Raw genomic sequence first — 20214 nt, 5'->3', positions numbered from 1 at the left:
CCAAAACTATGACATCACCGAAGAAGCAGGTGAAACTCATCCGAGATTGAAGGACGCAGATGGATTCATCCCCGCTCTGTTCTCGGCCACACCCTGAACTTCTCTGAACCCTGTCTCCTGACGCACGTATTCATCACCTGTGTGCTGCCGTCCCTGCCCCCCCCGCTCCTACCTCTGGATTATTTCTTTCTAATGAGCGAGGAAGTGTGATGTCAGTTCCACTTTGCACTGACATCACCCTCCTTCACGCCAGAAAAGGCTGTGAAGTCATTCTTCCGGAGTGCCAGTGGATGTGTGCTTCTGTGTTTGACAAACAAATACATGTTTGCTTTCATGAGGATGTTTTTCCCTTTTTTAATAACAAGCTTCCTCTGACTCGCTCGTGGCATCGACTACAGTATCCTACCAGGGACCAATCGTCTTCCCGGCGGCAGTGTGGCGTGGTGTGTCACATGGTCGTACGTGGCGTGGTGTGTCACATCACGTACAACCATACGTAGCTGCTGACTTGCTGTCCCTGCGAACAAGGAGCTCTGTCTCTTACAGTGCCCAGGATGACCTAATCCCTGCAGGAATGTGCTTCTGGTTTCTCTTACCGTTCCCACAAACACCTGACTGTTGCACCAATAAACAGCCGATCCCCATTGTTCGGCAGCGAAAGGTCGGAATTGGACAGTCATGAAGGAAAAATAACCCGGTGGAAATCCAGCGTGAAGCAAAGCAAACAGTGGCCTGCATCTGCCGGCCGGTTCACACCGCAGCTAGCTCCTTTTCCAGTTAGCTTAGTCGTTAGCCATAACAAACAGCCCTCACACTGACTCCGAAGAGGGGGATTAGCGTTAGCAGGGGTGCTAAATAGACTCCATATTGCTGTGATACATGAGACAGTGCTCCAGAGTCTCTTGGCGAGAGCGATCAGTGGGGAAATCTGTGCAAATAACTGGTTCCTATGTTTATTTGGTCGCCATATTCAACAAACACACGGCACCTCAAAGTCCCCATAAATTGGATTTTTGTCAATAAAAGACAAAACCCCAGTTTAATTTCTAGTTATTATCAGTGTGTTGATGTAAGGCTGGGCTGTAAATCAGCACGGTAATATGTTGTGTGTGTGTGTGTGTGTGTGTGTGTGTGTGTGTGTGTGTGTGTGTGTGTGTGTGTGTGTGTGTGTGTGTGTGTGTGTGTGTGTGTGTGTGTGTGTGTGTGTGTGTATCCACTGTTGCTACTACTGACCAGCTCCAGTTGTAGGCTAATCCTCTGGTTTATTTGGGGAAGTCCCATCCATCTCTCCACCCTGAGAGCTCTGTGGTTCACGCTTGGCCGTATAGAATAATATACTGTTATGTTAGGAGAGAAGACCCGTTAGCATTGGGGAAGTTAGAATAGCACCGTCAGAGTTGCACACACACACATGCAGACACTCTGCCTCTACACGCCTCGGCTTAAACTTTCTGCTTTCGTTGTGGTTGAGCCCAAAAGGTCAGATCGCATGATAGACCTGTAAGAGGATACGTTGTCCGTTTATTGGAGGGGTTATTTTCAAAGGAGATCTTCAGATGGGAACGACTCGGTCAGGGGGCGTCAGGGAGATTTGGTCCGTATCTGGTAAGATGGAGCTCAGCACGGAGCCAGCCCTTTTTCTTTTAGCTTTTTTTTTCCAGTAATGGCTGAGTCGAAATGGAGTCTGACGCCTCCGAGCAGAGCTGATGACAGAGTCCACCCCCTTGCCTTCCACCTCCTTGTGTTGCCACAAAGGTGCTTCTCACTGTCTCTGCTTGGGTTGGCGTCAGGCATGTCACGTGCTCATTGAGGTTTCTACCTTCACTCATCCCCACCGCCGCCCTCGAATCTGTGTTTGTTGTCCCGGATCGCCATGGCGACGAAGAGTCTTGTTGACTGAGTGCTCGCTTTGCGCTGCGATAATTGTACCTCGAGTTGAGGGCACCGTGTCGCCTCTCAGCCTTTGCCAGGCTCTGTCGGTGGATCCGTGCACGAGGACAAGCAAACCCCCAAATGTTGCTCTGTGGTATTTTGATTAAATCGAGCTCCAGGACGCTGCCAGACACAATTACGTCTTTGGTTTTGGTGCTCGATCGAAACACTTTGTCTCGTTCCCTCTCGGTTCTGCAATGTGGAGGTGGGTGCCGTCAGTGTTCCGGCTCAAGAAAAACACGTATCATCTACTCCCCCTCTCTTTCTCCACACCCTCCCTTTCTTTCCCCACACCTTTTTTCGAACCCCGTGCCATGTATCCATCTTGTTGCATCACACCCAATTACCACAAGGTGACTTTCTCTGCCTTTGTCTCTGCAACCCCCCAGCTCCATTCCAGCGCCCCCTCGCATCACATTTCTCTCTGTCTTCGCCCTCTCCGTCAGTTGAGTCAGTCCAGAGTGAGCACGGCAGCCTGTCAGGTGTGAATAGACGCTGTGTTGGCAGAGCGGCTGAGCGCATGACCTATCTTGGATATTACGCAGATATTCTCTCCCCCCGCCCCGCCCCCGCCCATCAAGTTCTCCAGAGATCAATCAGAATGTGAATTGTGCAATAGCGGTGATGGCAGATACTGACAGGTCTTTGGCCTGGGTGGAGCTTGGCCAACCCCTGACCCAGGGAAGATTCCTCCTGCAGAATTCCTCACTCGGTGCTCCTGCAAATCAGGTATTTTGCTCATAACTCAGCTCAGATAAAGAAGATGGGTACGAGATGAGTGCACGTTGATGTTGACGTAAACAGGTCCACAGAGTGAAATCCTTTAACGTGTGGGAGTGGAGGTGGAAATTAAAGAGTTGCATTTTTCACTTCAGCTCTGCCACAAAGCATTTTTACTCCCTTGGGCCATTGCTCAAAGACAGAGTGGGATTATGGGATTTGCAGTTCTGGTTGAATTCCCAAACAGGTGTGTAAACTCTGTGTTGGGGTAACCTCAGTGTTTCTATGACAACCCTACGGCAATCCAAAACTTGCTCCAAAGCTAGTTTTTCTTTACCACCTAGAAAATGTGGACAGTTACAGCTCACCACAGAATCTGTCAAATATTTAGAAAATACGTGGAATCAATCTTTATGTCCAGCTTTAGTTTTTAAAGAGAAGTAACCAGTCCGATGTCTTATTTCTGGAGCAGTCTGTCTGGGTGACCAAGTCATTCCAAACTTTTTATGAGGAAAAAATAAAATTTAGCAACATCCTGCAAGTCACCTTGGATCAGATTTAGGTTGTGATGAAAAACATACGGCAAGTCTAAAGCTGGAAGAGGAGACCTGGCCTGGGAAGGAAGTGGATGTTCTACATTTGCAAACGTTACACTAAAGATCATTTTGATAAACGCTTGACATCATTCAAGACTTGAACTTACTCAGTTTTAAAGTTTTTCCAGAGCTGACGCACCGTTCGGCAGAAGCCATGACCACACATTTTGTCTTCAAAATAAATGTTACAGAAGAGTGACTAGAATAAATCACACTGCGGTCGAGTCTCAATCAGTAAATGCCCATATATACACACAGACAGTAATATGAGTGTGAGCCAGACATCTTGAGGTCTGAATGTGTAGGGGCTGGGCCGTCACACAGTTTGAAGACAGACTTCATAAGTCACCGTTCTTTGGCCACGTGGCTCTAACAACAGGATCCATTTAGTAACCAGGGCCGGTCGAGCCAAAATCCCCTCAAACCCACCGTCCCCTCCCTGACTCCCCCCAGACCCGAGCCCCCAGCCAGCAGCTCCCGTCCCCATCTTGTCTGGGCCCACATGGGTCTGGGTCTTGATGGGAGACATCTCTGCACATTTCCCCTCGGCCTGCTCCTCCTTCTTTCTCTCCCCATAGTTCAGTCCAGCTGTGCCAACGAAGCCGGTGTTACGTTTTTCCTGTTGCTTCTCCGGCCAGAAAAATGAAAAGGAATGATGGAAAAAAAACAGAAAAGAGTTGGTTAAGTGAGAATAAGAAAGAGGGAGAGAGAGAGAGAGAAAGAGAGAAAGAGAGCGAGTGTCAGTTTCTGGCAAGGCTTTTGCTGCCTGCTCAGTTTTCACGGCCCGTGGTTTTATTAGACTTTCCGCCGTGTGGGCAAGGTTAAACGTCCACCTCTGGCCCGTTTGGGTTCGAAACCTTCTGTTAGCCCCCCTGGCTCCGCGCCCCTGCCTCCACCCCCTCCTTCTGGTTGTCCTGCGGTGCCGCTGCCAGTAAAGGAAACACATTAACACCCTGGCCAGTAACAGTGTAGGCTTTGTCCGCAGCCAGGCAGGCCGGTCCATTAGGCCCATGTCCTGGTCCACACCGCACCAATTAGAGGAGGCAGGGAGCAGAGCCACTCCAAACAGAGGTGTGAGCTTTACAAGGAGACTACAGGTGTGCTTGGGGGGGAAATAATGGACTTTATTACTGATCGGGGGGTACTGTGCTATGCTGTATCCCTCTGCCACCTTTTTAAGAGCCAACTCGGCTCTGCAGAGTTTAGACAACCTGTGTTTAACCTGCAAACTTGAGTTTCCCTTGGATGTTGGATCGGATCAGACCCCTGCCTTCCAATTACCGTAGTTACCGATCTGAGGTCTTGTTGCATTGCCTCACCCCACCAGGTCCGAATGTACAATATAAGGGCGGCTACAGCCAACGGAACTTCTGTCAATTATTTTTGATTAATTGTTCAATCTTGAAAAATAACAAATAGTGTTAATACAACTTTCCAGAGACGGTGATTCGTCATATTAACAGTTTTTTTTCCAAACATATTTAGTTTACAGTTATGTAAAACAGAAGCAGAAGAGAAGGAAAGATGCAAAACTTGTCTCCCTGATTTCCAAAGAAGAACCCATCCATCTGTTTACCCACAGCTGTGCAAACTCTGGGTCCAAACGACATCATCAGAGCAAGAGGGCAGCGAGCGTATCCGGGCTATTTGACGAGCAAGTGGAGACGTGTCATCCGTCTTCACATACGATCTCTGACATGATCCTCATGTGTGAAATTGGTGGAGTTCCCCTTTAAACGTGTTGCTGATTGAGTCTCTTTCCAGTGATTAATTGCTTAATGATTCTGTCCTTAGATATGTCATCGGAGTGTTTGTATGCTCAGGCGTGTGTAGCTCTGTAACCTGCGATGAGATAAGAGCAAAGCTGACAATCACACATGCATCAGTGGCAGATGAATAATGGCGGGTTAACATTTGACTACAGTGAGCAGGAGTGATGGTACCTGCCAGAACAGATGACCTGCCAGGTTAGAGAACGGCCCCGGGGCCAGATGAGATGATCATGCAAAGTCAGGACAGGTCTGACATCAGCGGGGGTTTCCGTCCACAATTTATCCACGCTCTGCAGACAGAAGCTATTTCCTATTAAACGTGTCAATAATATGGATTCAAAGAAACCCGTGAGGGACTTTAGAAGGTCTGAAGACCGCACAGAGCCTCCTTTAAACTTTATTTAACTCCAGCACAACATAGCGACAAAGCAGTGTTGACACGGGGGCCATGTGCCCCGCTAGCAACACACAACACGCTGTATTTTCTCAATAAGCGTGTCTACCCTTCTCTGGGTCTGTTTTTACTCAGGCTGCCCAGGGCTGTCGCTTCTCTATGAAATAATTACTACAAATTTGGTGCATTCGCGTGATTGGGTTCATGGGATTTTCCTGTGTCTGAATGGAGGCTCTGCTCCATGTCAGGGCAACAGTGATACAGTGTCGAGACAGAGCCGCGCTATTATGGCCGGGGATGGGCGCGGAGCTAAAAGGCCACATTCATCTCGAAGCCTGATGAGTTCAAAAGGCAGCATGTAGGAGCTCTGAAGAGGTCTTGAAGAGGTTCAGGCGAGGCTGTGGGAGATTTATGTAAAGTGGGGATGTTGTGTCAGCTAAAAATAGTTCGTACTTTGATGCAAGCTTCAAGCTTTCCTTTGAAAACACATTTTCACATAACTGCCATTTTGGCATTTCAACAAAAGACAGAAGAGCCTAACCAGAGTAAAATCCCTCAAGCACTAATCAGCCATTTCAACCAAGAAGGTGGCCCTTATTAGTCCTGACACCCTAATATTTAGTGTTGATTTCCATAAGTATAATGCTGTGTTTGGGTTGGAGCATTTATTCCCAGGCTCACGGCATCTTTCCTCCTGCAGCAGGGAACAGAGAACACGACACCAGCAATCAATGTCCCGCCAAAACACCCCCAACCGCCTCTAGTGCCATAGAAATAGTCGTTAGGAGCTAATTTGTTTTCCCTCAGATAATATCGCCACATGTGTCTGCTCGGAGCGAGGAGCACCGCTGTGAGATCTGGCAGATGAACCTGCTGTCGGTGCACGGTGGTGATTCTGGACTGGACTCCGCACCAGCAGAGTCAGGGTGGTCCCCGTTCAGTTGTCATTTTCTCTGTGGAACTTCCCTGTTGGATTTTTTTTGTGTGTGTTGACAGACTGATGCTCTGAGATTTGCTTTGGCTTCTGGCCCAGGCTCGACACCGAATCATTGAATTAAAAGGAGTAAAATGAGAGAGAAGGAATCTAAAAAGATCTGGAGGCTGTAATGTGAGGTGGTTAAGGAATTGATATTACTCAGGGTGGCTTTTCACTTGAGTTTTTGCTTTGGCTAAAGAGGGCTTGGAGCAGCAGCAGAGGTTTGGAAGGCGTTCTGTGTACGTGTGTGTGTGGGGTGATGGAGTGTTATATAGAAGTATAGTAGGGATCTCTAAGCTCAATTTTCAACAACAAGGTCTCAATTTGTTTATCTGCCCCTTGTTTCTGTGTTTTACAAAATCTGTGTTTGTGTGTGTTGGACCACGCTGAACCTCAGCTATTTATATTCTGTGTAAACTGTAATTCAAATCAGATTTCAGAACACACCAACAAATCATTTTCAATCTTTGTGTTTCAGGTGGAAACTTTGTGACGCGTAAGATCACCCGCTCTGTGGCGAAGATTCACCTGGGCTTACTGGAGTGCTTCTACCTGGGCAACCTGGACTCCAAGAGGGACTGGGGCCACGCCATCGACTACGTGGAGGTAAAACACACACAAGTCCAGAGACACACACACACACACACACACACACACACACACACACACACACACACACACACACACACACACACACACACACACACACACACACACACACACACACACAGACTGCGTGCACCGCTCCAGAGTTGAACAGGGTTCAGATGTGCACATGGCATCGACGGCATGTTTTCCCAGATCATTTGAGGCCGTAATATGCGATCTGCATGAAGCCTCCTATGATTCTCTGCCAAAAGAGAAACAGAGATAGAGAAGGGGAGCGGGAGGAGAGCGAGAGGGCCACATGCTGTGAGGCCACAGACTGCACTCTGGTTTCCCACAACTCACCCATGTCCCAGATCCCTTCAGGCCCCCATCACCATTCCCTGAACGCCCGCAGAAAAAAAAGAGAGATATGAAGGGAACGCCACGTCCTGGGGACGATGACAGAAATACGATGTTTATGTTCACGTAATGGTGCCAGCAGCCAGCAGAGAGAGGAGTGGGGAGATGAAACAAACAGTGGGGTCACCTCGTCCAGGAGCAGACGCAGCTCAGTGTTTCTGAATGTGTGCATTCCCCCCCAGCATGTGTGTGTTAGGAAGCACACATTCCTACGTGTGTGTGTGTGTGTGTGTCAAATTGTGTGATAGGTTAAGGTTGGAACATGTGCATGTGGCTCGCTGAGATGAAAGACTCGACGGGTTGCCATGTCTGACAGCAGACCCCTCACAGCGGACCGTGTTATTATGAGGAGGTGATGGTGGCGGGGGGGCGCTCTTTGAGATGGGAGTCGAGGTGAGGAGGTTACTGTGGGGAAGCCCAGTGGAGGAGCCGGACCACAGTGTGGGGTCACTGCGTCAGAGCGGGGAGGCAGTGAGGTGGCGGCTCACGCTGTTAAGGCGTGGTGCGGAGGCGTCGACGGGGTCAGTGAAGCGTCATCCACTGATTCTGTGGCTCAGTCATATCTGTGACCACGATGAATAAATGTTGCCTCCTGTGGGAAGAAGTCTGACATCAGTTGTGAACGGTAAAATAGTCATTATTTATATTATTTCACAGTCCTCGGTGAGGATGACCAGACGCTGGGTTCACACACAAATTGACAGTTTCGACTCAAGTGAACAGCTGACATCTTGTTTTCAGACATCCACTGAAGTCTGGACATTTCCCTGAAATCTTCCGGGTGAGCTGTATGAACACAAAGCACAAGCACAAAAGCCAGAGTCAGCTTTTCTTGCCGTCCCAAAATGTTCAGAGGTTTTTTGTGTTAACCAATGTGATAAAAACAGCAAAGACGTCAGAAGGGTTGATGCTTAATGTTGACGTTGGATCTTTTCCTGTCGCTGTGACGCATCTGACCCAGACGATCTCCTGCTCCTGCAGTTCTTTGTACGGACATCTTGTCTGAATACGTCATGTCTGAAAACATGTATTTGTGTATTTCATGAATGTACACAAACAAGGCAGAGTTGTGTTATGTCACACCTGACATGTCCACAGGTTCGGCATGTGATTATTTTATTTTTTGGGCCAATGAGAAAACATGTTGGTTCGGTTCAAACAGTCCAGTTGTCAAATTCGCTCAAATGAAGGACGTCAGAATATTAGGAATTGAAATCATTATAATTATTTCAGTATCATTCAGGTCTTTCCCACTGAGTGATTCTTATCCTTGACAACATTACAAGTACTTGGGTCATGTCCAGTGTTTTTCTTCATCCTGTTATGCTTGGTCCGTCTCACTGACCACTTGTGTTCTCGTGGGTACGTGCAACCCTTCGTTGCTGCGTTCGTGTGTGTGCGTGCTCTTGCGTGCACTTGCCTGTCCAGGACACCCTAGTTTGAGACGCTCCAGGTTTCCTGTGGGAACGGCCGACATTCCAGTTCTGGTGAATCAGGCACCTCCTCGCCGCGCGTCTCCAGTTTCGGAAAGGCGGATTTCGGGGAAGCCAAACAGAAGCCCCCGGTTCTGAGGGGAACTGGGGTGGAAGGAGGTGGTGGCGGGGAGGGGGGGTAGATGAAGGAGCAGGCAAACAGACGTGTGTTTGTAGGACGTTTGTACATCATGCATAAGTGAACCACCTCTCCTGCTGAAAGTTCACCCCACCCTGCCGACCATCAAAGCCGGCGACTGTCACCACCACCCGGCCCTCTGCCTCTCTCCGTGTCTCACTTCCAAATATCCATCCATCCAGCCAGTGTCAGCGGCGCGTTGCCATGGCAGAGCCAAACAACGGGTGATTTGTAAAGAGAACCATGTGTGTCTGCTTTAGCCCTGACAACTGCTTTGCCTCCCCCTCGCTCTTCTTCTCCTCACCCCACCCAGGACAGGGAAATTGCTTGTAATTGGCTGTGGATGGATTGCGGGTGGCAGGAGGGGCGTGCTGTGTGTCTGCTCTAACGACGTCTGAAAGCGTGCGGCTGACTGGGCATCGTCTCAGCCGGGTATCGGGTGTCTGTCCCCGGCCGGCAGGCAGACCTGGGGCTGCCCGGCTTCTCTCAATGGAGCCCTTTATTATTACTATTATAGTATTATGGAATACATGCAGAACGCTTTAGTATAGAATCAGTAGATAGAATGATTTAAGTCCTCCTCATCGTATTCTCCTCAAAGGGGAAAAGTTTTGGACTGTGTTTGAAACATTTGACTCGTGCTCTTTCGAGTGCGGTTTACTGGGATTTCACGATACAGAGCTAATTTCTGAACACGAGCGAGCCGAGGAGAAAAGAAATCCACAGCGAATCACTCGGAAAGGGGTCTGTCTGAGGAGATGAAGATGTAGGAGTCGGCCATCTTTACCAAGCGTTGCCCTTCGCCCTGCTCCTTCCTCTCCTCTCAGCCCCCACGCTGGCCCATGCCGTGGGTACAGCTGTGTGCAGCCCCCTCCACCTCCTCCCCTTCTGGCTGTAGAGAACCATTTCCTGTGTGGAGAGACCAAGAGACTTGGCTGGGATGGAGCCGGACCAGTCGGCCTGGCGCTTGTGGCCTTTTCTGTTCCCTCCATCCTGCTTCACTTGCTCTTGTCTGTTTCCTTTCCCGCCTTGTGTTTTTTTTATTGCTCACGTCCCCACCCCGCCTTTTAACGTTTCACTATTTAGTGTTTTGCACTCCTGAAAAGTTGCGTCACTACGCCGAGGCTCCACAGACCGTTCCTCCCTCTTGTCCGGCACTTGTTTGGCGAGCAGTTACCACCCAGTTACCAGATTTCTTTTTCTCTGACATCCCATAACCGGCTCTTATTATTTTCCCCCTGACCCGAGCTGGCGTTGCTGTTCCTCGCTGCTGCAACGGACCAGAAACTGTTGCCAGATGAGACGTGGCTGACCCGCTGACACACAGTCCTGTCAGCCCCCCCCCCCACCTCCCTGCTCTTGTCTTGTTCACATATTTATTTTCAAAATATAATTACCTGTGAAATTCTGTTCGTTGGAAGGTGTTTCCTTGCTGTGTGTGTGTGTGTGTGTGTGTGTGTGTGTGTGTGTGTGTGTGTGTGTGTGTGTGTGTGTGTGTGTGTGTGTGTGTGTGTGTGTGTGGCGGTAGCTGTCTGATTCCTGGCATTGTGCGGCGGCAGCGAGGTGACATGACGGCCCAGATGGTGTCATTTTTCACCACCTTTATTTTTCTTATCCCCCTTTTTTTGTGTCGCAGCTGCCTCTCCATGCAGTAATTGTTACAGATGAGGCTAATTAGCCAATCACAGCGCAGATCAGGGCCAATCAAAGATGATTGATGAGAGCGGTGGGCCATTCATCACGTGTTTTTGGCCCGGGAGGTGACAGGCTCAAGAACCTGTTACAGTAAGTCGGACCTTTACGTCTTCATGTTGAACTTCTTGCCAAGGCGCTCGTCCAGCGCAGCTCAGCACGAAACAGGGGCCTCATTATCTTTCTGAGACAGAATCTGACACAAAGTTCGACTTGACGGACACTGGATGTTTGGCTGTGGAGCTCAGACACGAGACGTTGGTGCAGTTTGGAGCCGGTTGAAGTCTTCGAGCCTCGAAGCTTTTTACATGAAAAGAGAGAAAACGTATCACACCTTAATATTTCTACCTATTTATACAGGTTTTATTCACTTAAATACATTTTAAGTAGGTGACACAAAGCCAAGCTCATATAATTTGCAGTTTCTGAAAGCACAGGTTCAACCAGGGACACAACTATGAATTACTTTCAGAATAAATTAATATATTGAATATTTTCTCCATTAATAAAGAATTATTAGATCCAAAGAAGGTAGAAATATGTTATTTTCTACAGAATCTGCTGTGACATCTCAGCGTGTCTTGTTTTTATCAGAGCAACCATCCAAAGCCAAAAGATAATGTTTATATTCACATGAAGACAAAGACAGTATCATGATATTATCATTTACATCAGTAAATATTCACTCTTACTCTGGTTTAAGTGTGAAAACATCTGATCTGAAGGTTTTGTCTCACTCAGCAGTGATTTGTTGCATCTCTTACATCTATCTCCATCTCAGGATAATATTATAATATCTATGTTGTGATCTGAGTCTCAGTATTTGCTGGAATCTGGAATTTGTCCTGGAGCTTTTACTTTGGCCTTTTTTTGGACTTAATCGCTGCAGTAATTGGATTAAATGATTATTTGTCTTCCCAGTTCTGTCCCCATCTGGAGTTGTTGTTTTTGCACTTTCTCAAATATTTAAAATTGCTCAGGATCTTAAAAAGGCAGAGTGTGACGTATGATTTCATTATCAGTGCAGGTACAGATCCAACAACCTTCAATTCAGCTACTGATCCTAATGGACGTTCTCCTGTCGTGGAGGCTGCTGGCCCCTCGCTGCACGTGTGTGTGTATGCTGTATGGTGTGAGTGTGTGTGTGTGTGTGTGTTATGTGTGTGTCCAGACCTTTACGTCAGTGATTCAGGGAGCTGATAAATACCTTTCCCTGCTCTGTGAGGTTTTAATAAACACAGCTGGAGTGGTAAAGAGCTAAAATGGGATCTAATAGGGCAGAGGAGAGGGAGCATTAGGTTTCATCACCAGAACCTCCCGACTGCATCCAAGCCCCCCGACCTCTCAACCCTGATGCAGCAGGACACCCACCCGGGCACAATCATTGTGTCATCCCTTGAGCTTTTTGTGTTTCAAGTGTGTGTGTGTGTCTGTGTGTAAGTTGGCCGAGTGTTGATAATTTAGTGAGAGAGGCACTGACAGAAGCTGCTGTCATGTTGATTTGGCTCAAGCAGGATGAGTCAGCAACAACAGGTGTGTGTGTGTGTGTGTGTGTGTGTGTGTGTGTGTGTGTGTGTGTGTGTGTGTGTGTGTGTGTGTGTGTGTGTGTGTGTGTGTGTGTGTGTGTGTGTGTGTGTGTGTGTGTGTGTGTGTGTGTGTGTGTGTTTTGTGTTAGTTTGCTGGTTTTCAGGCGTTAATTGCAGGTGAAATTCGAGTCAGAGCCTTAACAACAGCTCAATAAACTGGGGTTTGCCCCCCTGTGGCTCAGAGTAATAAATGCACACACACACACACACACCACACACACACACACACACACACACACACAGACGAAGGTCTTCTCAGCTCAGAAAACACTTTTGCAGACAAAAAGCAAAAATCAAGTTAATGATAAGAATAAAGTAAAAATGAGCATTTTACATCCAAGCAAATAAACCAAAAAGGGGCAAACATTGCATATCATAGCCATATTAATGAATTTCTAAAATAAGTTAATCATATAAAGTATTTTAATATCAAACTAATAATGAATGAATAATGAACTTTGAAATGAATCATGTAAAGTTAGTTTTTTCACCTCTTTAGTAGGTGTAGTATGAGATTTTGAAAAATCATCTCTATTATTTGCATCAATTATATATTTATTAAAGAATTTATTTCAAGGTTAATTTATTTCTAAGTTCGTGGTATTTTATGCAACCTCATAATACCCATACTCAATTTCCCTCAACCTTTTTGTCAGACTGTGTAGAGGCAGTTTCCTTAAATGGGCAAATGAAGCAATAATTAGTTTTGGTTTCTTGTGCATATTTAAAAGGAAACAAATGAAAAGCTTGTTGACGTTGTCGGGCCGTTTTTAATAAAAGTATGACGCATGTAAGCAGACGGCTGAGAGTTGCACTCAGATGAACACTCGTGGGAGGGGAGACACAACAGTCAGAGTAATGAATTGGGTGCGAGACTTAAAATAGATTTCCAGGGAGTCACTCCTGCCCCATGTTGCCCCCATGTGTCCAGATCCTAAATCATCAAACAAGGGGTGAGTGTTTACTGTGGCATCGCACCAGAGGGACAGTGGAGGAGGCTCCGAGCAGCGAGACGTGGAATATTTTTCACACTCCACATAAATTAGACGTTGATGAAAAGATAGAGGAAGATTGTGTAACACTGACTCTCTCCCTCCCGCTGCTGCAACAATGGAAAAACAGATAGAGTTTTTTTTTTTTATAAAGGGGCCACTGTGTAATTATGTGTGTGTGGAGTGTGTTTCTACATTGTTCAGAGTCGGCAGGAACCTCTGCAGCTTTAAACCCAGGACATGTCCTCATTTCTGGGGCGACGTTCAGGGAGAGTTTTCCTTCTTTGTTCCGTCAGTTCCTCTCGACAGTTTGTAGTTTGTTCACTGCAGCGCTCGGAGAAAGATTTGGATCAAAGCTGCCGCCGGCTGGAACGCAGCTGGTAAAGAGAAAGGCCGAGAGGTTACTGGAGGCTCAGAGTGTTACGATACAATATTCATATCAATATCACAAAGTCTGTCACGACACGATTTTGATTCGATTCATTATCCTGCGACAAAAAGCAGCTGAAATCAGATTTTGATCATTTTATTTCCATACATTTGAATCAGGAATATATTTAATCCTTTTAAATAACAATTAAAACACTTTTCAGTACTCGATACTTTCTCCTACAACTGGTCAACAGCAATCATGTGATAGTTGGAATTCATACGAGTTTTTCTGATGAAGCTTTTCATTATTTCCCACTTGCTCGTCTTATTTGTACCCGGATGGTTGTAGAAACAGTTATATAATAAGTGCAGCGCCTTTAATGTTTTGTGACTAAATGATTCCTTCACCTGCAAAGGGTCACTGCAAAATAACTGTAGTTGTATGTGGAGGCCAGAAGTTTGAAAGCATGTAAAAGTATGTTATTCCACAGCTTTTCCATATACACTTAAGTTTGCGCGTTGACATTGGAACCTAATGTGAGCAAATCACATTCTGCTGCCGTTTGTTTTCATTATCTGGTTCTGTTCTGGGGTTTTCACTCTGAGATGCTGTGTTAAACATGTGAATCCTGTTAGCTTTGTTTTCATTTCTTAATCTGACTACTGGCGACCCTGCTCGGGGTTTCTGATCGTTGAGGCTCAGCGGCCCCCAGAAGAACAGCACAGCACAGCAGGTACTGGAACAGACGTTACAATGACTTTATTAGGTTGTTTGGTTCAGTAGAACATTCAGAGTCAACAGTGAATTGAAATGTTACACAGAAGAAGTTAAAAGTCTTTTGTTGCAGAGCTCGAATTGTGTTTCAGACAAGTGGTTTCATATTTAGGAATAATATGGAAAAGATCACTCCTGAACTATTTGCTGTTAAAATATTATCTAAGCTTCCTGTTTCACAGAAGGAGTGTTTTCAACTTCTGACCCAGTGTCGTGGTGACTGGACAAGTTCTGCTTACTGTTTTGTTAACTCTTAGAAAAAGGTTTGATGGATGAATTAAGAAACAAACGGATTCCCTCAATTCAAAAGTCAGAGCACAACAACAGAATCTGTATCATATTTACGATATTATCAACGAGAATCTTCCTCAGTGTGTGATCTCAGATCTCAGATCTCAGATAACAGCGGCTCGTCATAACTTCAGTAGCAGGGCTGGTGAGTTAGTGACTGAGATGTGGAACAGTTTTCTGCTAAACCTGCATCTTTTAAATATAAGTATATATACATTTCTATTCTTTAATTATGTTGATGCAGTGTTTTTTAGGATTTTGTTCTTCTGAGGCTTTTTCTTGTTGAACATCTTCTGCTTCTTTGTCTTTTAACGACTTTGGAAACAAGTGTTTGTCACTATATGACATCTTGTTCCTTTTATTTGACTGATCACAGTTTTATAGCAGAATTGATACAGAGTGTTCATTTGTTTTTTCAATAATAGGAAATAAAGATGAATAATAATATTACAGTTGGCCTGACAATGAGTTTTACTGGCTTATAGAGTCAAACAGTTTATTGTCCCTGACTTTAAGTACAAGTTAGAGCTTCAGCTGTGATGGCCGGGAATCAGGACTGTCTTTGTGTACTTTGTTTTTTTTAAAGGAGAGGGGAAGAATACTGAAAAGTCCTTTTATGTTAGAAATTACTTTTTAGATGCATCACAATTTTTACTTTGCAGTACAAGCATTTATTATTCATAGCCTAATTATTAAGAATATATCTTCATTAAAATCTTCTAAAATCTTTATTTAAACTTTGTGTGTGTGTGTTACTCTCTAGTTGTGTGTGTGTGTGTGTGTGTGTGTGTGTGTGTGTGTGTTAGAGCAGCAGCAGCTGGCTGTCTCTCTTGGACTGACAGGCCTAACTCTCCCCTGCTGGGTTGAGGATGAAAGCAGATGTTCTCCTCCTTCTTCTCCCGCTCTGTTTTTCTCTCCGTCCTCCTCGCGTAACCAGAATCCTCAGCTTTCATATGGAGCCTGCACCCGGGAGTCACAGCAGAGAGAAGAGGCACATACACACACAAGAGTGATTCCCACAAACATCTATTTATATATAGACGGACACACAGATGTACTTAATGTACGTATGCACATTATTCACATAAGAAAGGAAAACCTCTAGAAAAAATCAAGAATTAATCCATCTTCTAAAATAGAACCCAGTTTCAAATTGAGAGTAAGCTAAAGTTCTTGATTTGCTTCCTCCTGCCAGCTCGTGCTTATTTGTTTTTGAAAACTAGAGAAAAGTTTTAGTCAATTACTGCGAAACTAGAAGCGTGTCAACACAACGCTGATGTACACAAACCTAAATATTAATTTACAGGCTTAATTTAACAAAGAGTAGATTCAAATCAGACAATATCTGAAACCAAAACAGGTTAATAAAGATGTTAGTACCAAATATTCAATGACATTGTGTAACTGATGGTCAGAAATGTTTTTCACACTCAATGCTTATTATCAATATGAATACATAAAGGATGGAGCTGTCGGCACATATTCAGCATTTTACTAAAAATCATTGACTTATTGTTGTAAACTTGTTAAAGTTGCTTTCAGCTTATTCCCTGTGTCTGGATTTAAAAGAGGCTCTGTTGTCCTGCGGCTCAGTGCTGTGTTTCGACAGGTGTGGTAGGTGACGGGGGCTGTGTACACACACACACACACACACACACACACACACACACACACACACACACACACTAACACACACACTCACAAAGCTGCAGAGAGTCATACCTCCCACCTGGACTGAGGGAGCACAGCAGAAGGAGGCAGGGGTGAAGGAGCAGGGGAAATGGATGGGATGACGTCTCCAGAGGGGGTGAGGCTGGGTGGGAGGGCTCCATACCCTGCTGGGGGGGTTTAACAGGCCGGGGGAGGAGGGAGAGTGTGAGCGGGGGGTGATGAGTGGAGGTGTTGGAGAGCGAGCGTAGTCAGACATGTCGAAAGTCGCCTCTGGATTATTCACCGTTTGCAAAGGGTCTTTAATCATGATGCATGTGATTGGTCATTTTTAAGGCTTAAGTTTTTTTAATCTGTTCTTTTATACTTTATTTATTGAGAAAATAGAAAATAAAGGTAAATTTGACTTGTTCACGTTCTTACTTTTCATTCAGAACACTTATTTATTCACTTTGACTAATTGCTCTCCTGCTGAATCCTGCGATATGAATTCAATTAGTTTTGAACGAAATTGTCTTCTACTCTGATTCAAGTACCTGAGCAGACATTAAATGTCAGATGTTAATAATCAAAGCAGCCACATTTTGGTCTTTACCAAAAAGAAGTATTGATCCCATATCCAGCCTCAGTGATCCCAACATAATGTTATTGGATTATTAAAGTCCCCCGAACGGAGAAAGAGCTTCAGAGAGAAGTGAGTCCACAGCTGCCCTGTGAAGCTGAGACTCTGTGAGTGGGAAGCACAAGTGTGAGAGGCACCCTAATGCAATAATCCCTCCCAGGCATATTTGTGTGTGTCTGTGTCTGAGTCCCATGTGGTGACATTTTAGGGAGGATATCAGTGCGAGTGAGGGAGTGAAGTGAAGCCCTCACTGGTCCAGCAGGCAGCACTGATGGAGTGGAGGGGATATTTACGGTGGGGGGGGAGAGCGGGGTGGGTCATCTTGTTTTAATTGTCTGAGGAGTCTGGCCGACTCTTTGGGACTGGAATGTGTGTGACCTCCTCACTCGCTCCTTCACACTCCCCTCGCTCGCTCGCTCTCTCTGAGTGCCTCCCGCTCTGTCAGACGGTCCAGCGGCTCGTGGGAAGATTCTCCGTCCAGACTGCGGAGCGTCCAAACCCGAGCCAAATATCACAAGAGCTCAGTCACAGTCTCGGCTCTTTTCACTCTCTCACAGCTCTCGCTCCTTCGCCGATACATTTCTGTCTGACTGGCTGACCCCTCTGATACCCAGCTTCTTGTGGACATGCGCCATGTGTGGCAATATCACTGTATATCACCCTTTGTGTACAAAAGAACAATATTAGTTTGCATGTGCAGGCGTGTTTGTGTTTGCATGATACAGTATATTGTTTGTTAACTGTCATACTCGAGCTGAACACTTGATTGATGACCAGAAGAGATTATATATATATATTATAGAAGCTTTATTTCCCATCCTGGAGTAGTTTTTTTGTTATCCTGATAAAATAAATGAAACAATGGACGAGGGGGGGGGGGGGCACAAACAAACACAATGAATCTGTAAAATCATAATTAACATGAGCAACAAAGGAAAAGATCCTTCTCGATACTTTGACAAAACGTATTAATTATTAGTTATTAATAGAGCTGCGGCCTGAAGACAGTTAGCTGAGCATCTCCCTGAAAGAGGGCGACACAACTGTCTTGACACTTTCTCAACTTCTGAAGCTCAGCTGGTGACACGTCAATGTGATGAAGAACATAACCACTTGTCATTTTTGCATTTCTAATTAAGTATAAATAAACATGACGCATGCTTAAAGGCCGCGTGTTGCCTCCCCAGTTACAGTAAATGAAGTCGGCATAGAAACATCTCCGGTGGTCAACAGTCCAGACAGGCTGTGGCTCTTTTAATCCTTCATAGCTGAGTTTACATTTTTTCCCCCTGACATCAGCCTTTTGAAATATGTTTCAATCAAACATATGACTTTTCATGAATTTAACTCAGTCGGAGATTAAGTCGGTGAAAAGCTTGTGAAATACAAAGTCAACCTTTGCTTGTGTAGAGAATGAATTTTGTTCACAGCAAACATTAGATTATATTTGTCATTTATACGTAAATTATTATTATGACACTAAAACATAATTTCATGTAATAACGTAATATATGTGAATTAACAGTTTTTTATTTATTTATATTTGTTTCTGTTTAAATCACCAATAATTATCGTTATGTTTGCACATTAATGTAAATACAGTAATGTATATTATTTATGACTTTATAAACACCCCCCCCCCCAGCAGTGACTCTTAGACACAGTGAAAACACAGAATTTACGATTCATATTATTTATTAAAATTCCCTAAAAATCCTGATTTATTGTTATTCTTGTTATATTTAGGACTTTTAGTTGATGCTGGTTTATAAAAGTGCTGCATTACCACTTTTATTACATTATTGTAAATGAACAACAGCAATGATCTGTATCAGCTATAAAACAAACTCTTAATTAAGTCAGTTTTTCGTTCCCACATCAAACTCCTGGATGTGGCCTTTGTCTAATTGCTCCATCGAGAGCTCTGCAGCCGAGCAGAAGTTCCTCAGTTGACAACCCGATTGTGTTGTTTTTTCTCAGAGCAACACAACTGTGGGTTCGGAGCAGGAGTGATTCATGCCTGAGCAGCCAGGTTTTTTCCCGCCAGGCACACGCAGAGCTGAGATCTGCCTGCAGTCTATTGAGCGTGGCAGAGACAGCATCCCAGCCCGTCCACTTCAAACGGGCCTGATGGCTTTAATGGAATGGAAACATTTGTTGGGTCACAGCACTGAAAGCCTGCCTTCCCTCATCGCATAACACCAAATGGCTTCCTCATGTTGTCTGCTTTTTATTAGACTTATAGTAGATCCACGTTCACTCAGGCTTATGATATTAAACCGGGCATTCAGCACGAAGCCTCACACACACACACTCAGAACCTTTACACTTGCAAACACGCTGGCATGCACAAACACACATGTTTGCAATATGCCGTAGCAGGCAATCTGAGGAACAGGGTCACGGCAATAAACGTTTACGCTTGTGTTAATATTGTTGTGCAGAAATTCACACGCACGCACGCACGACTGTAGATTTGACATCGAAAACAACAACAGGCAGCGACACACACACACACACACTTGTGCGACAGCGTTGGAGAGCGGTGTGCGTAATTGGTGAGGAAATGCTGCGCTGAGGTGTCGGCCTGATGGATGAGGAGAGAAGTGACACGGAGCTCAGAGCCTCTCTCCGAACCACAATGAGGCTTTCACTCAGCGCCGCTCGTACTGAACTCAATCCTTATTAAAACAGCCGGGATGCAGAGCCCAGTATTTGCTTTTAGAAGGTGGGACTTTCTAAGGGAGGGCCAGGGATCTCTTTTTTAATTAAGTGTGTGTGTGTGTGTGTGTGTGTGTGTGTGACCTGAGGGGGTGGGGGGGCTCTGTCTGTGACCTGCAGTGATAGTGCTGGTTTGTTTTCATTCTAAACTTGCCCCAGAGTTACTGGTTTTGCACCTTATTTGACCTCAGCTTGACCCCGAGCGTCACCTCTCCCCGACCCTCTTCTCAATGCCAGGGGCTGAGCTTTTTCATTCCCCCCCACCACCCTACCTCCCTTTCTCTTTTACACTGACACCTCTGTGTTTGCCTTTTCCTTTAGTCACATCTTTTCCTTCCATGTTCGCTCTCCCTCGGTTTTCCCCTCACTTCCTAGGCCTCTCTTTCACCCGACTTCACATCCCTTACTCAGCTTCCCGGCACTGAGCACACGTACGCAGACGCACACACACACACACACACACTCAATCAAAGTGAACGATTGCAC

The 20214-nt window shown here is 45.5% G+C and overlaps 1 protein-coding gene across 1 annotated transcript in view; it reads left to right on the top strand.

The window, feature by feature from the left end:
* The window catches only part of gmds (GDP-mannose 4,6-dehydratase), a 140307-nt gene that overhangs the window by 45561 nt on the left and 74532 nt on the right, over window positions 1–20214 (top strand). Inside the window, exon 7 of the mRNA XM_035177347.2 lies at window positions 6869–6996. Coding sequence (XP_035033238.1) covers window positions 6869–6996 — 128 coding nt within the window. The remainder of the gene's footprint in view (window positions 1–6868; window positions 6997–20214) is intronic.

Source organism: Hippoglossus stenolepis, chromosome 14 (assembly GCF_022539355.2).
Source record: "Hippoglossus stenolepis isolate QCI-W04-F060 chromosome 14, HSTE1.2, whole genome shotgun sequence".
In the NCBI taxonomy this organism is placed as follows: domain Eukaryota; kingdom Metazoa; phylum Chordata; class Actinopteri; order Pleuronectiformes; family Pleuronectidae; genus Hippoglossus; species Hippoglossus stenolepis.
Note: the sequence above shows the minus strand (reverse complement) of the source record. Positions and strands in the feature narration are given on the sequence as shown.